Genomic DNA, 17,943 nt, shown 5'->3' with positions numbered 1-17,943 from the left:
TTTGAAGGATGCCTAAATAGAAATTTCATCCATTGAAATATTTTCCATCTCGTCGTATACTTAAAATTCACCGATCATTTGAATGCAATTTGATACCGGCTACAAGTTACAGAAGCGACAAACGGGTTCACTTTTCAAATAATTCATGAATGGAATCTTGACCTGGTTTGACTGTAATTCGTCCTTCACAAACCTGCGAATTATTCTGAGCGATCTTCGTTTTCACAACACCTTTCAGGTGCTTTAGCCTAATTTTTTTTTCCACTGCTTTCGGTACAGTACGAAGTCAACGAGCTTTAACCAGTAAAGTCTTTATTATTTGTAGCTGTTAAAAAGGTACGGCAGCTCCAGCTAGCAGTATTTCATCACAAAAACAACACATTTAAATTTTTTTTTTAGGAAGCGCCATCTGAACATGGACATACTTTTAAAAACATTTTCTGTTCCCTAGCTAAAATTGATTTCAAAAGAGACATTATTCGCGCCAAATTTGATTCCCTTATGGTAAACGCTTATTGGCTAATAACATGACAGGTCAAGCAGACGTGAGATTATGTAAATTAGGGGGCGGTTGACGGCTTGTTAAATAAATGTATCAGGCGTTATTTTTTTCCCCTCTAGCCAAAGAAGCAAAGAAGCAAAAAATAAAAAAAATAACGCCTGATCTCAGGTTAGGTTTTACCCATGAGGGTAAATGATAAAACTGCTTCCTGCTTTAATATTTTCGGCTTGTTTGGATTCCTTTTTCGGCGGCTCTTGCGAAGACATTGTAAGACTTTCAATATAAACGCGCAAAAACCTAAGTTTTACTCTAGTACAGTAGTGTATTTGCCCCCGCAGGGATTTCGCCCAGAAGGCGAAATCCCAAGAAGACACTCTAGTAACTCGCGCGTATATTAAAGAAAGTACTTACACTTGAAATATACAGTCATACATTCAATATAGAAAAAATCTCGATTTGCTTGAACAGGGGCCGCGAGGAATCGCTAGGTAATGATGACGTTTCTATTGTTTGCGCCCGCAAGTACGAAATGGTTAGGATGCCGTAAAGACAGAACATCCCCAAGGGACCGCTTAGGTAGATTTTGCGACATTTATTGTGCAGTCATGCTTTGACATTCTTTTACGTTACTTGTTGTCAGTGACATTCTGTGGAGCAGTTGTTTCAGTGAAAGTTATGGACCAAAATTTTAACGACACTCGTTAAGCGCAGACGAAGTTATAAGGTGCGTATAACTGTGTATATTTTAACACTTGGAGAGTTTGCCAGACACGAGTTCACAAATCTTTAATTGGAAACCTTGCCAGACACTCTTTCTCTCTGTTTGACCGGAATAAGACTCAGCCCCAAGCAAGCAAGACGAATGAACAACGGCTAGCTTCTCACTAGCAGAACGATAGACGATATACTAATTTTAATGTATAAGGTTAAAAATTCACTAGCTCCAGAGCATGTATGTAATATGTTTTTTCAGCAAGATAAGCATTATAACTTACGAAGTGATTTTCCTGTTCGAAGATATAATACTGTTAAGTATGGCAAGCACAGTATCAGATATTTAGGCCCACACATATGGGGCAAGAAAAGCTAGGAACTACGCAGTAAGACCAGTCTTCAGGCATTCAGGAGAGGGGTGTGTGCTCTCAATGTGCTTGGCTTGCTGGACGGCACGTGTGGCTGCTGTGCATGCTCATCTTAGAGTGGTGGGTATGCATAGTGGCTTCTGCTGTGTGGCTGCCTGGTGTATTGGGAGTGTGCTCCCCTATCCTCTATTTACTGTGCTTTTCACAAACATGCGAAGTTCAAAAGCCAACTGACGTTTGCGTTTTTCGCTGCCGTCAATCATCTTAACGGACCTCTTAGGAAACCAAACCTTTCTTTAATGGGTTCAAAAGGTCATGGATTGTGATTTCTGATTGGTGGATTTCGATCCGTTTGGTGAGTTTCTGTGTTTCAAGGGAGTATGTCTAAATGTCGCGGGTCGCGACTCGCGGGTAGAGGTCGCGGGTGCGGGTGCGGGTGTGGGTAAAGGTCGCCGGTAAACATAAATCACCAAATTTACCATTAAATTGTTAATAAAATAAAGGAAAATTTGATTATCTTTCAAAGAAGATTTGCAATACTTTAAAGCTAACTAAGGGCGATACAAAGGAAAAAGTCACTAAAGAAAAATCCACATGATTAAAACTACATAACATAGGTTACTTAAAATTGCACTAAGTAACCGAGCTACCTGCGTTTGGGATTTGTTGGGGAGGAGGTTAAAATTCTGATAGAGAAAAGGAAAAGTATAAGTGGATATGTGATGACTTGTCTTGGTGGTTGATTCAAAAAACCTTCCCGGGATTTCACCCACTCCCCTACCTTGTACGCCCAAGGGTTTAAGGGTACTAAGTTGCAATAGTACACAAATGCAGTTGGCCCTTTGCTGACCTCTATATTACCTATATGCAGCAGCGAAGTGTATTGAAAACGGAGTGTAAAAATTCAGTGCCCGCCTTAAACAGCCGAAACCCTATCGGACTGAAAAACTAACTTTAACTAATACTTCTTTTTTTCTTTTTTCTGCAAATCAAGACAAATACAGTTAATTTTGGTCGCACAAATGCGTTATCTCCCAGTAGGTTTTTTTATCATTACCATTTTGCGAGTGATCAGTCTTAAATCTTGTTTCCTCCATGCCTAATGCATTCTATCTTCATTTTTGAGGAAAAATGGAAAAATCAAAATTTCGTCAAGACCCCCCCTCCCCGCCCCAAAACCTGGAAATGGCAAGTGAAACCAGGGTTTAGCGCCGTGATAGATTAGACAGGAAAGAGTTAGGAATAGCTGCTACCTTTAAGAAGACCCTATAATACTTCAATTAGAACTTTTTTTGTTTTTCAACTACGAGCTCTTGAAATTAAATAAAAACCTCCAGCAAGATCTTACAAAGGTGGCTACTTCTTTGAAGTAAGAATTCTCCCCTCCCCTTGAACGACATTCTTGACCACCCCCTATGTTTTCTCTCTCCTTCTTGACCCGTTCTTTATTCAGTGTAGGGGTCCGCAGTGTCAGCTTATGTCATGTGACTTGTTTACTTAAAAGAAATGGTTTTTACCCTATGTAGACACAATTTGGTTCATCGAAAATACAGCTTTGACTTTTTTTTTGCACTAAATGAGACTTGCGCGTACTTAATTCCTTACCAAAAAGAATGAATTGAGAGTTGTCATTCGTCGTTCTAACCTGAGATCAGGCTCTATTTTCGTTTCGCTTTGTAAATAACATTCCGGCGGGCATGGCGAAACGAAAAGAGAGAATGTATGAGAACCGTTCAAAGTGGGCCTGATCTCAGGTTATCGTCGTTCGTGCTCAATTTTGGCGCGGTAGCACGAAAGAATTTGCCATCCTGATAAATCGAATTTTTCCCTAGCCTCCCCGCAGACGGTCCTTTGAGGTTCGTTTGTCACGCATTCATTTCTCCCCCACGGTCCGTGGGGGAGAAATGAATGCGTGACAAACGAACCCCAAAGGACGTCTGCGGGAAGGCTAATTTTTCCCACATTACTGGCGGCTTGATCACGGCAACAATACTCGTGCACGTGGGTAAAACTTTTCATAGTTCTGATTTCACACTGACAAAAAGGAAGAACATTTCCAGGTTTACTTCGATCGATTCTTTATCCTGATGAAGTCCGATAGTTCCGTTGAGTTTTTGGGGGCCATACGATTAGCGCCAGGAGCCCACCAGCTGATGGCACCCAAAATATAACAACACGCAATAACATATGTATTAAGGCGTTTCTTATAAGGTCTGTTTACAGCATAGTTAAGTTATTATTCAGACTTCTATCGGAAGTTTTACTTACGCTGAAAACGTGTTATATATTGCTGTTCTTTGTCAGTTGTATTCATTTCCTGAAGAAGTCTCAGTAGGAGACGAAACGTGTCAGAGATATTAACGAAAAAGCGTACAACTACAATAAGTCTTCCTTAGTGCTGCTAACTAGTCTTCGTTAAAAAATTAAAAAAAAAAAAATTTGTTGTTGTTTGTTTTATCCTTTGTTAAATTTGGTGATTTATTTGTACCCGCGACACTTACCCGCACCCGCGACCTTTACCCACACCCGCACCCGCGACCTCTACCCGCGAGTAAAAAGTAAAAGAGAAATAGCGAAAAATTCAACTTCTAATTAAATCTTTTCTTATGGTTTAGAATAAACTATTCTCGAAACTGAGAATGTTTTGACCTGAAACTGTGCATGGAACCTTGCGTTTCCTGTATTTGTCTCACCTATTGTATGGAATATGTGTGAAAATCTTCCTTATGAATCGGTATATTTCAAAGAGCTACACAACCAGCAAGAATGCTATTGACGGACAATATACATACAGAGCGGGGGCAGCTGTAGTGTCAACTATTACTAGTTTACAATGGCGGACCTCTTAGGAAACCAATAAAGTTCAAGAGGTCAAGTTCAGGGATTGTCATTTGTGCATTTCGATCCATTTTGCTTCTGACTATTTTGATGCTTAATAAGCAGATATTTTAATTTAAAGCTGTTGGTTGTTTTTGGCAGAGCAAAAATACGATTTCGTTCATTTACACAATTCCAAATTGCACAGAAGAACAACAGTACATAATCTTACTATGATCGACAATACTTTGAAACTTTAGCTTCAACAGCTGTCCATTTTAGTAGAAAAATTCCACTTTTGTAGAAGAATTTAATTCAAGCCTGAAAATTTCTGGAAAGGCTCGAGCCCCCCCTGCCCCTCCCCCTGCAACGAGCCTGAATATTTAAAACGTAAATACATACACAAGTCGTCAACCTTGGACGGAAACTGTGCGAATAGAAATTCTTTAATTCGATAAATAAATAAATAAATAACTCGTTTGACAATGACGAGGATAACATACTTGTAGAAAAAATCATTCACGTATAAACTTGTCTTAATGTTTGTAAGGACAATTCAAAGAAATCTTCTGTTTGCGTCTTCGAGGTTACGTGTGGAAAATACTCCACGGTCCAGTAAAATCGACCATCCACAGTTATGATATTATTACCAAATGTTGGGCCAGTATTCGCTCCTTGAACACCAAAGAATAAACCAGCAAATTTAAACGGACCTGTATCACTCTGATTTGTCTGCTGAGCTCCGTAATTGTTAATGTTAAAAATGTGGCTTCGGCGCCCTTGGTTGTGTTCGTAGTTAGACATAGCGCAGTATTTGGGAATGTCTATACAGTGGTAAAACTTCAAAAGATTGAGGTACTTTTTAGAATCTATCTGCGCGTGGACCTCGCGAGTACACGCACGGGCAAACTCCCAGAAGCCTTGCTTGTCATCGGGCTGCACTAGAGGTACTGGAAGTTTTAAGCTGCTCGCGCTGACATAGGCACCAAAGTCCTCCCTGTTTAGCTTTGGCTCGCAATCGTTTCGTACACTGGCAGAATAAGATGATTCCAGGGAAAGTGGAAATTTTAAGTCGTGTTTCTCTCGGTGTAGAATTCGCGCAGTCGCGAGATACGTGGAGGCAGTGATTGCGCCGTGTACCGTGCATTTGTTTTCCCTGCAGCTTTTCTTCAATAGCTTGGTTTCTTCTTCAGAGAGGCTACGAGCCAAAACACAAGTTTTCTTGGTCACAATTGGGTCTGCGTTGGCCACAGGAGGGTAGACTGATAGAAACAGATTTTTTGGTTTGACAAAAAAAGCTTTGGCCCGTTGGATTGAGAAGAAACTCGAAAGCAACGCCGTCTCCGCGATGCTAGGTTGAACTAGTTTGGGCATTAGTGACTCCAAAGGAGGCTTTAGAGGAAGACTCTCAACTTTAAACTCTACCCCACCATGAAGAGAAGCCAGAAATTCCAACAGCGTTTTTTGGAACTCAAAGATGGACAGCGCATCGCAGATGATGTGCTGAAACGTAAACACAACCGCGTTTATGAATTTTCCTTCGCTGAAAGTTTCTTTCAGTAGTCTTGCTCGCCACAAAGGCCCTCTAGTGATGTTAAACTCATAACTATTTAGTTCTGCTTCGAAGCCTTGTAGCCAGTTATCGGCTGTTACGTGGTTTAACAGTTCAAAGTCAGTTGTAGTAGGGTTTTCCATTTCTTCAAATTGGACTCCATCGGTGGTTTCTTGTATTCTCATACGTAGCAAAGGATACCGCTTGGCCAGAAGAACAAGAGCTTTTCTGAGTTCATCTTGCCTTAGTTCTTGCGTAGAGTCCAACAGCAAGACAGAAGAAACAGTTCCCCAGTTGTTGATCTTCTCTCTTTCCAGAAACACCTGTTCCAACATACCGAGGCGTCTCGATGGTTTTTCTTCCCCGTCTGACTGGTGTATGATCAAATCATCTTTAACTTTCTTGGGGAAAACTTTGAGAGCTACGACCAAAAGTAGCGCTATTACGAGTACACAAAGTGAGGGTACTCCCAAACTCGAAACTAATAAAGTAGGTACCATTTTTTTTTCTCTCTTTACTGTGTAAAAGGCAAATTGTTCTGGTTATTTTACGAATGCAAATCCCTTAATTTATAGAGTCAAGTTGCTGCTGACATATATTCGTCAATATGATGTTATTCTCTAAATTTCCCGCTAGAAACCAAAATAAACGAAGGATGCTGAATAGAAGGTAAGTTGTCAGTCTGACTACGTCACAAACAACAAAACAAAAAGGAACACGAAAGGGGGAAATCAGGGGCACGCAACGTCAATTTTCGGAAAATACCTGTTCGGAAGACGATTTGAGATCTAGAATTTTCGGAACATTTTTTGTAAAATTTATTGCTTGCCTACCTCTCCTAGGATTTTCGAACATCTAAAAATTGGTATAATTGCCATCTTTAACGGATTTTTGCCCTAAAAAGCTCACCTAGAATTTTCTGGAGCCTTTTTTCTGGCTGAAATTTTCGAAAAGGTAAGTTTTGATCCCAATAGGTTATCAGTTACTACGTCACAAGCAAATTTTATGAAGACGGATATAGCCCAGCAAAAAGGAAACACGAAAGGAAATGACTTTAAGCTAAAAAGTTCCGTGGCTGAGCAATATCCAAAGGTCCTTTGCATTTAATGTTTAAGCAGTGTGATGCGAAGTACCGAACGTTTCGTCATAAATGATCTTGGGAGTTGATTTAGCGGAACTAATTTTCAAAGATACTGGTGATACTGGCCAAACTGTGATCGAACAAGTCACTGGTCGTAAATCTTTTTAGCATTGAGAAGATAAATTGTTTGTTTAAAATTTTCCACAAAAGTATTGTATAGTTTTATACTAAGTGCACGGCGTAAGTGATCTCCGAACTTAGTAACATTACGTAGGGTATGTTCTTGAGAGTGCTTGAGCAAACGTTATTCTGCTTATTGTTGTATCATTAACCGAATGCCATCGTTCTTTGCATATTCTGTATGTTTAAGTGCACGGCGTAAGATTTTTGATACGTGTTCCTGCCGTCAGCTCATGTGTGAAGCGGTTTGACCTTCAGATCTCAAGTTTCGTTATAAAAGTTCAACACACAAAGCGACTGTTGCGCCCATGAATTATTCTAAAATTTGTCAATATTGCATTTTACCTGTTTTTTTTGCACGCATGTTCCATTTTTTGAATAAAAACACGGTTGCCTTTTATGGTAAAGCATTAAAAAAGTGTGTACTGAGGAAGGGCTGAGGAACCATTTTAGTTTTACGTCAAAAAGATTAGTTTGATAAACGATCTGCGCAAAAGAGTTGTTTTCTTACGATTATCATTTGATCTCTACGGTTTAAATACGCTTTTACCCAGACAGACTCTTTCCTTGTTGTTTTTTTGGCTTTCATTTGTTTTCTATTCTCATTTCCATAGCAAAAGCGACCAGTTACATGACATTAAAAGTCTAAAAAGTCTGAACTTGGCAGTCGCGTGACTGGCGAGCTGTGTATTTTAGTGTCGGTTCCGGTAGATGGCTCGCATCACGAATCACGCGGCTGCAGCGCTTGGCGGCAAAAACGAAGCAGCAAAAAATTCTTCCGATTTTAGTTTCCGCAAATCAGAGACCCTCCTAGCGCCTTAATTTTTTATTTCACTATTCTCTTGTCGAGGCTGAATTATGGGAATTTTTTTCAAAAAAAATAAGAGGACAAAAGAGGGCGCGGGGCAGAAAACTGAGTTCCTCTCCAGTCTCGCGCACGCGCGTGGTCATTTTCGTGTCTCGAGGGTTTCGCTTGACGCACTAAGTTTGTTTGTGGTCCTAAGAGGAAAATTCTAGGTCAATGACTGTATAGGACATCTGCAAATTAGAGGTTTTTACACATATGCATCATGCAGGGAAATTTCTGGGTACGTACTAGGCCGCTCGACGGCTAATGAGGTCCAGGTCTTCTCGGTTAACGGTGCATTAACCTGTAAGAACGCTGCATTTTTGACGTCATTTCCTCGTTAAACACAGAATTTTTCCAAATTTGGTCATCAGTAACTGGTTATGGTGAATTATGCGTGTGCTTTTAGCCAATCAGAATAGGGAAATATTTTGAATGAATAATAAACGTCTTAAATATTTGGTTTATTATCCCGTTAGCTGATTTTAGTAAAGGAAATTAATTTCTCAAGTTCATTTTTAACAGACTGTTTGACAAGTAAATAAATTAAGTAGAAAAAATGCCCGAGAAATTAAACAAAAGGAAAGGAGACCAGGAATGGTGTAAAGCCCAAAATGAAACAACAATCAAGACAGGCAGTCAAGACAGGGTGTAATATAACATTCGACTTCCGATCGATTACTCGAACCTTCTTGGGAAATTGAAAAAAGTTCGAGAAATGACAGCAAATAAGGAAATGAGGAAATGTAAGTTTCATGCACACTTCACTTCATGACAGGAAGGGATAAAGGTTGATATTTTGAAAAAAAAAAAAGCAACAAATCTTGATTAATTAATATACAGGGATGGACACGAAAATTGAACTGGAGTGACAGAGAAGTAAAGACAAAGACTTTAAATAACACTTAACACTTTCCTGTCATTTGCTTACATGATTTAATTCATATACATCTATCACTTTGATGACACTGTTGTTTATAAATAAGTTCACTGTTTCGGACTTCAGCACACTGTTGTTTTTTTTTTCCCGACTTGTCACGCGCTTAAAACATGGTTCGGGTTATCGAGGGTAAAATTATATTCGAGTTCGCGGGAGGTTCGAGTTACCGAGGGTAAAATTACAGTAGTGGTTCGAGTTAACGCGAGGTTCGAGTTATCGGGAGTCAACTGCGGTGATCATGTGTACCAGGGCCGAATTGTTCAAAGCTGGGTTAAGACAACCCAGGGTTAGTGCGATATTTGAATTCAGATATGAAGGCTTAGAAAGCATTTCAATTTTAATGCTTTTTGTCTACAAGTTGATGATTGGAAGCTCTAAAAATAGCACAGAAAATTATCCGAGAAAATGCTTTTGAACACAAGAAAAAGAAACCTGGGTTAAATGTAACCCCGGGTTAAGGGCTAATCGGCCTTCGAACAACTGGGCCCAAGTAAACTAGGATCGACATGTTTTTAGCCATTTAAAAGGTGTACAGGTAGCAGTGGGCTAAACCTCTAAGTAAAGTACATGTAAATACAAATGGTGACGACACTCAGGATTGGTAAATTTCGTCCCGGAATCGCGTTTACCATTTCATGCATTTGCACAAATTAGTTCCATTAACAAAAAAACAGCAGCGAAAACCTGAAACTGGTATCAAAAACAGTGGCTTTGAAGAAATAGAACACGAATTCCCGTTTGGAACATTTCGAACGGGAAAACAGGATCAGTACCTTTTCAGACGTTCCGTTGCTCCCGGAAACTTCCCACTGAAACGACCTGCAAAGTACCCTGGGTACCAGAGGCTTTTCTGGCGTACGGCGGGAATTTTCGGTGTTGGCCGAAGGCCGACACACCTTTGGCCGTAGGCCGAAGCCACGACTTGACAGAAACCGGAAACTGCGCTAGAAAAATCTCTGGCACCCAGGGTACCTAGATTTCCAGTGTGATCAAGTGCTCAATTCTCCTGACCACCCTGTTTAATAGATAATTGACATTACAAGGATCTGATCTGATCATTCTTAGGGCTTAAAGGATTACGGGGGGGCGGGTGTTACTTGGGTTAATTTTTGCTGGGTATGTGCCACTGGCTCTCGGTTTATAATTTGGCCATATTGTAGACTCCATCTTAGTCTCTTTAGGAAAAAAGTAATTTTCGCAATCCCAACTTAGTAGCTTTTTGTTTATGCATCTACCTTATAAAGCCTTTTAATTAGGCTAGATCATCATGAAATGAACTGACACACTTGTCAGGGTCCCAAAAAAGGGTCTATGGGGTCCATGAGTCTTTGATGTCCTTGAATGTCGTGATAATTTCCTTTGTTTTTCTTTGAGTTCACGGACGGACTAGCCCATTCCGAAAGACTTTCGATGAAGCAAAACTACTAAAGATTCAGATTAACTTTTAAGATCGTGAAAGTGCGATAAAGCGCGGTGTGCTGGCAGAGCTTTCTTTCCCACATGCCCCTTACCTTGTAGACTCGCTTCGCTTGTTTACTTACCTTGTTTAGGTTAGCGCGTATTGCGTGCCTATTGCACATTTGCGTCAAAACAAAGACAATGAAGTCCAAGGACTTAATGCATCAGTCAATTCCAGCTGCGCCCAGCCCCCTCCGAGCTCCTGCGGGGCATTTGCCCGCCTTGTCAGTCCCGGGGGTGGGGCATTTGCAAATTTTGCACTGCCCAGGGGTTGGGCATTTGCCAACCCCGGAGCCATTAGTGATCTTTTGACATTCACGCAGTTTCCTATCAGAATATAACTACACAGAAGCTTTAACTGGAAAAAAAGCAGATTGGCTCACCTGTCAAGGAAGGAAAAAATTAAAGAGGGTTGTAAAGGCATGTTCTCGATTTTATGCATTTGGGGGATGCATTTTATGCATTTTTATGCATTTTTTTTCGGGGCATTTGACAGCTCAAGAGTCCCCACCCCCGGGAATTTGCCATCTAAGGCAAAAAAAATGCTAATGCCCGTGGGTCAGACCGGGTGGGGGCGGGGGGGGGGGGGTCTGGCGCAGTAGGAATTGACTGATGCATTAACTGTAAAGCTGATTCATAACAACGTGTACTGTTTTTTTATAACAATATTTCGGCTGGCCATACCAACCTTCTTCAGGTTTACGGATGTTACGTCAAAACAAGCCGTTTCCATTACTCTATTTGGGCCACGCCCAAATAATAATAGCAAGCTTTTTTGGTCAAGTGGCTGAATATTGGCCTCTTATTTTCTTCTTATTTGAGTTTCTCTGCGGTTATTTTTCTCACGGACCGTGTTTTTAAAAGGACTTGAGTCAATGTTCAGCCATTTTGATCTCCCACTTGGTCAATATTGCATATTTATTGAGTGGTATGAATAATATTTATTTCTTATCAGCGGAAATTATTTTGCACTAGGCGTGCAATATCACGAGTGCGTCTTGTTTTCAAACAACTTGACTTAAATTTGACGTCAAAGATTCTTTTACGAGGGAGCTACGTCAATTATCAATAAGGCTAGCGTCCTTCTTAAGCGTTTTAGAGAATAGTTTACTTTAAAATTGTTTTCCTCGAAGTAAACTGCACTGTTTCGTAAGAAAGTCTTTTATAACTTCAAAAGTACTCGTCAGAGCCCCATATACTGATAAAATTCAAAAACAAGGAAAACTTACTTATCATTCTTTAATTAGAAAAGTATTCTTTTTAGCTTTGAAGTATTTTAAAAATACGGGTTAGTTAGAGAGTTTATTTAGTTTGAAATATGAGTCAATTTGCTTTGTTTTGATAACAATGTGTACTATATTAGATACTATAAACAAAAAACATTCTGTTAAATATAATATATTTCCTTTTTTTACTCATTTCTAAAAATCGGAAGGAAATGTTAATTTTTAAAAAACTTTGTGGTTATAGATAATAGATAAATGGGTTCTCTAATAATGGTGACAATGCGGATTGGATAAAAGCTGTTTTATTTAATTTTTAAAACGTAAATACATACACAAGTCGTCAACCTTGGACGGAAACTGTGCGAATAAAAATTCTTTAATTCGACAAATAAATATATAAATGAATAAATAACTCGTTTACCAATGACGAGGATAACATGCTTGTAGAAAAAATCATTCACGTATAAACTTGTCTTAATGTTTGTAAGGACAATTCAAAGAAATCTTCTGTTTGCGTCTTCGAGGTTACGTGTGGAAAATACTCCACGGTCCAGTAAAGTCGACCATCCACAGTTATGATATTATTACCAAATGTTGGGCCAGTATTCGCTCCTTGAACACCAAAGAATAAACCAGCAAATTTAAACGGACCTGTATCACTCTGATTTGTCTGCTGAGCTCCGTAATTGTTAATGTTAAAAATGTGGCTTCGGCGCCCTTGGTTGTGTTCGTAGTTAGACATAGCGCAGTATTTGGGAATGTCTATACAGTGGTAAAACTTCAAAAGATTGAGGTACTTTTTAGAATCTATCTGCGCGTGGACCTCGCGAGTACACGCACGGGCAAACTCCCAGAAGCCTTGCTTGTCATCGGGCTGCACTAGAGGTACTGGAAGTTTTAAGCTGCTCGCGCTGACATAGGCACCAAAGTCCTCCCTGTTTAGCTTTGGCTCGCAATCGTTTCGTACACTGGCAGAATAAGATGATTCCAGGGAAAGTGGAAATTTTAAGTCGTGTTTCTCTCGGTGTAGAATTCGCGCAGTCGCGAGATACGTGGAGGCAGTGATTGCGCCGTGTACCGTGCATTTGTTTTCCCTGCAGCTTTTCTTCAATAGCTTGGTTTCTTCTTCAGAGAGGCTACGAGCCAAAACACAAGTTTTCTTGGTCACAATTGGGTCTGCGTTGGCCACAGGAGGGTAGACTGATAGAAACAGATTTTTTGGTTTGACAAAAAAAGCTTTGGCCCGTTGGATTGAGGAGAAACTCGAAAGCAACGCCCTCTCTGCGATGCTAGGTTGAACTAGTTTGGGCATTAGTGACTCCAAAGGAGGCTTTAGAGGAAGACTCTCAACTTTAAACTTTACCCCACCATGAAGAGAAGCCAGAAATTCCAACAGCGTTTTTTGGAACTCAAAGATGGACAGCGCATCGCAGATGATGTGCTGAAACGTAAACACAACCGCGTTTGTGAATTTTCCTTCGCTGAAAGTTTCTTTCAGTAGTCTTGCTCGCCACAAAGGCCCTCTAGTGATGTTAAACGGATAACCGTTTAGTTCTGCTTCGAAGCCTTGTACCCAGTTATCGGCTGTCACATGGTTTAACAGTTCAAAGTCAATTGTAGTAGGGTTTTCCATTTCTTCAAAGTGGACTCCATCGGTGGTTTCTTGTATTCTCATACGTAGCAAAGGATACCGCTTGGCCAGAAGAACAAGAGCTTTTCTGAATTCATCTTGCCTTAGTTCTTGCGTAGAGTCCAACAGCAAGACAGAAGAAACAGTTCCCCAGTTGTTGATCTTCTGTCTTTCCAGAAACACCTGTTCCAACATACCGAGACGTCTCGATGTTTTTTCTTCCCCGTCCGACTGGTGTATGATCAAATCATCTTTAACTTTCTTGGGGAAAACTTTGAGAGCTACGACCAAAAGTAGCGCTAATACGAGTACACAAAGTGAGGTTACTCCCAAAATCGAAACTAATAAAGTAGGTGCCATTTTTTTCTCTCTTAACTGTGTAAAAGTGTGAAAAGTCCGAACCCAGTTGAAGGGGACTAGGCTCGGGTCGACTTCACAGAAGAGACACACGTACTTTGTTGGTTCAGCAAACTCTGTATTTCTTCTAAAGCTTCAGTGTTGTTACAAGTCAACATAATCTCACACTAGCTTGTGCTATCTCTCTCTGACAAAAGCCTGTTGTGGCTCCTTTTATCCTGACTGGACATGACAGGTGCCAATCCCAATCATTTGAAATTTAGTCTTACGTCAGTAAAAACCCGATTGGCTGTAAGGAATATTATCATATTTTCCTTCGAGGTTTTGACGCAGTCCGAAAATCAGCTTTGACTATAAAATTCACTCAAGTCCAGTTAATGTCCAGTCAAAACAAATGGTCAGAGAGATATAAAGATCACAAAGAATGTATTTGTATATATAAATCGCTGATTCACACTATCGTTACTTCAAAAAGCACAACTAGTTAACTTTTGTGCATTACACAAGTTGTCGTTTTAAGTCTTCTTGTAGGAATAATTAACAATACTAATTTGTCCCGCCTTTTCAATATATTAACTTAAAGTTGTTTATGAGTTTTGCAATAAAACTAATTAGCGTACAGATATAATTACACGGATTATCCAACAAAAGAGTTCACTTGACAACCAGTCTCAAACAATTGCCAACCAACTACGCTTAATGAAGTACAACTAAATGATTGATCCGGAGATCTCGATAGACAAGGTTTCTGTCACTAAAACGCAAACCAGCTCAAATAAGATCTTGAAAACGTAGGCGAGTAATAAAAACAGTATGTTCCAGGCGAAACTTTGTTTTTCTGGAAAGGTTTTGTTTGGTCAAGTAAAAGTCAATTAAGGCCAACGGAACGTATCCTTTGTTTTACCAGCGCGTCCAATTAGTATGAACAAAAGACAGATTTTAACAAAAGATAAATCTTACTTTATAACATAACAAAAGTAAATCGCGCGCTCTGATTGGTCAGTTAGCCACTACTATTTGCCCGTGGGTGCACGCCAAGAAACTGAGCTGGCGCGTGCTAGCATGCATTATGCATCTACCTTATAAAGCCTTTTAATTAGGCTAGGTCATCCTAAAATGAATTGACACATATGTTAAACTTAATGTAGTGTAAATCTTTCCATCTTGTAAATCTTTCTAAATCTCGACCGATTGGAAATATCCCGCTCTCACAGAGTGCGAGTTGAAACGATTTTCGGGGGCCTTACGTGCAGGCGCTCCCTCTCCCCTCGCGCGCACACGTTCTTTGTTGCGCCCATTTACTTCCTACATATACCTAATCTCGTACCCAGATCTCACTCTGTTTTACACTTACCTCCGCCTAACAGCTGAACTACAGAGCGCGGTGCGCGCGCGGAAGAGTTTTGCCCCCAAAAAATCCTGCAATAAACCTACTACACCTCTTGAGTATCAGCTGAAGTATACGAGTTTTGCAATCAGTGCTATCTCTTTGGATCGACAAACCGTGCCTACGTTCTCTTGCCGTGAAAATATTCTAATTCCCACTAATGAGATGCAATTTACGGACCGTATATCACTTTTGCGATCCGTACGGTCCGTACGGACCGACAAACCGTATATGACCACTCTTTCCATGAAAATATTCTAAGTCCCACTAATGAGATGCAGTTAACGGACTGTAAAAAGGTTCTTTAAGGACCGTATATCACTTTTGAGATTCGTAGAGAATAAAGATGCTAATCGGCTTGATGTTGTCCATCATATCACTTTTCTTTTGCTCTGTGTTCTCACGAGAAGGACTAGACAAGTGCAGGGGAAAACCGACGGGAACAAATAGGTAGACGTAGCTTGTGTGCCTGTTGGGTTTCAAGGGGAGGAAGAAGGAAGGTCAGGTAATGTATCAAATCTGTCACTGGTAGCAATACCAGATGAAAACATTGACTAGGAAAAACTTGTCAGGCCGCAGTTGCAACATGGCCTAACGTATAATGGGTGCTTCCCCAAGGTTTTGAAGTTAAAATCTTTAATATACGAGCATGCTTGGTAAAACCAGACTGAGCACTCCTTGCACATAATAGCCCTCTGGGTTTTTCTCACTGCTTGGCCACATATTTCGCATGGATATCTTAGAGGTCCTGGGTAATCTCGTACCCAGATCTCCCACGGCCAAAACAGAGTGAGATCTGGGTACGAGATTAAGGTCCTGGGTTGAGTGAAATATCACAGCAAAGTATGAGGAGACACAAAGTAAATAATCCATGATTAGAAGGAAAAGTTGACAAGACTGGAGCCGCTCCAGTGCGGAAGTAAGCCCTGTAAAAGTTTATATCGCCACGAGAAGCTGAAAATTCTAAATTCAGCTTGTGGACCTTGTGGAGATATATCTTGGACTGGCGGTTGGAGTTCAGGAGACGTCAAAAGATAGGTATAAGAAAAAAAAATAGAAGCAGATTTACGAGAGTTGGATTAATAATGAAATGAAAATGACAATATGAGCAATACAGACTCACGCTGGTCGACAACCGCTGACTACCCTGACTATGAATTTGATTATTATTATTATTATTATTATTATTATTATTTTACAGTATCGGATTTCATCCTGTAGCATTATAATACATAGTTCGTTCAGTTTAATATAACACTGGGAGAATTGCGAGTTTGCGTGATTGCCCTTGCTCTGTAATCTTTTCGTGGCCGATTTTGGCACAGTATCACCCATATTTCTTTACGCATATCTAATTCTCGTAATGCCTGCCAAAACGACCAAGCAAGAAAAAAACCTTCTGTTCCTTTTTCCTTTATTATTTTGTTCTAACGATGTCCCTGAGATTCGAACTGTTCTTCACAAGGTAAGCAGTTGTTGCCTTCAGATTTCGTCTTATGATTATGATAATGATTATTATATGTTATGTTAAAAGATACGTTCACCAGTCTACCTTCATGCCCGCAACGCCTTATGGGAGGGTATTGTTCTTGTTCAAGACGAGTCCGCCACCAATATCATTAAAAAGAATAGATTAGTCTGGAAACACTGTGTTCAAATTCATACTTTAACCTCCTTATGTAAGAACTCCACACGTAATCTGTATGGAATTTTTTTATCGTCCCTGTTTCAAGTCTTGTATAAAACGCGGTCTGTTTTTCGGACAGGTGGCCCTATTTTCCCAGACAATCACACACGTAATGTTTTGCTCCCTTTTGTCAATTTGTCCTCGCCATTATGACAAAAATGGGAAAATTATGTGGAGACTGTCGTCGAAACTTAATGGCTGTCTCACAAAAATTGAAATTTCTAAATGGTGGTGTCATCTCTAGCCCATCACAGTTTATGTAAAAAGTGTCCGGAAATAGCGCGCGACAAAGTAGAATATTTGCAAAACCTAACAAAGTCTAACAACTTTCATGAAAATTTATAAATGTACTGGGTTTTTTTTAAATAGTTCTAAGAGGAATGGGGAATAAAAACGTTGTAGCCATTTAAACGGCTATACAAATTTTTTTGACACATCACTTGCCTGCCTAGTAAAAGCCTCTCGCGAGAATCGAACAAATATTTCATTGGTTTAAGTTGTTAATGAGAGCGCAATGACCTCATTTGACTTTTAAAGAAAATGAGCAATGATAGACAATTGCGTTAATTGTGGAATCCCCGCACGAATTATTTATTCAAATTACTACTCTACTACGACACAGCTAGTTTCCGAGAAGACGCTATTGGATGAAACTAAAACTAGCAATTTTTGCTTCTTGATTGTTTATGTAGGCGTTGTCTACATTAATCGCAAAGCGGTTAAATGCAGGTTAAATTATCTTTAGATTCATGGTGCTGGTTATCGTTTGCAACGCAAGCTGCAAATTTAGAAAACAAAAGCAAAAGGAAGAGAGTAGTAAACGGTGTGTGAGGACGCTGCACCAGCAAAACAACCGAGGTCAGTGGGTGTGACTTCAAATAGATGTTGTTTAAAACTGCTTACTTCTATTTTTTTACTATTGACACAGGGGCAATCAAATGAGGCCTAAAAAACAAAATTTGGTTTTGTTTTCTCTGTGGAAGTTCATAAAACCGACCACATTTGCGTCACATTAAATATGTGAAAAATGCCGCAAATGCTCTACTTAGTTTCCTTTGAAATTTAGTTCAAATTTTGTGACTACAACATATTTTCCTACACAAAAATTTTAAAAATAGTCGTATTTTACAATTAAAAGCAAGAATTCATGTTCCCTGTTGTCTACATTAGTCACAAAGCGTTTTTCGCAAGTTAACT

The 17,943-nt window shown here is 39.8% G+C and overlaps 2 protein-coding genes across 2 annotated transcripts; both read right to left on the bottom strand.

The window, feature by feature from the left end:
• Positions 1 to 4,881: 4,881 nt before the first annotated feature.
• Positions 4,882 to 6,552, bottom strand: LOC140926569 (uncharacterized). The gene has a single exon (XM_073376297.1). It carries the CDS (start codon positions 6,451 to 6,453, stop codon positions 4,921 to 4,923), a length of 1,533 nt encoding a protein of 510 aa, XP_073232398.1. The 5' UTR covers positions 6,454 to 6,552; the 3' UTR covers positions 4,882 to 4,920.
• A 5,540-nt stretch (positions 6,553 to 12,092) lies between these two features.
• LOC140925552 (uncharacterized) lies at positions 12,093 to 13,675 on the bottom strand. The gene has a single exon (XM_073375489.1). The coding sequence runs from the start codon at positions 13,673 to 13,675 to the stop codon at positions 12,143 to 12,145; it is 1,533 nt and encodes a 510-aa protein (XP_073231590.1). The 3' UTR covers positions 12,093 to 12,142.
• Between the last annotated feature and the right edge of the window lie 4,268 nt (positions 13,676 to 17,943).

The sequence above is a fragment of the Porites lutea genome, chromosome 2 (genome assembly GCF_958299795.1).
Source record: "Porites lutea chromosome 2, jaPorLute2.1, whole genome shotgun sequence".
Classification (NCBI taxonomy): domain Eukaryota; kingdom Metazoa; phylum Cnidaria; class Anthozoa; order Scleractinia; family Poritidae; genus Porites; species Porites lutea.
The sequence above is the reverse complement of the archived record's forward strand: the minus strand, read 5'-3'. Positions and strand labels throughout refer to the sequence as shown.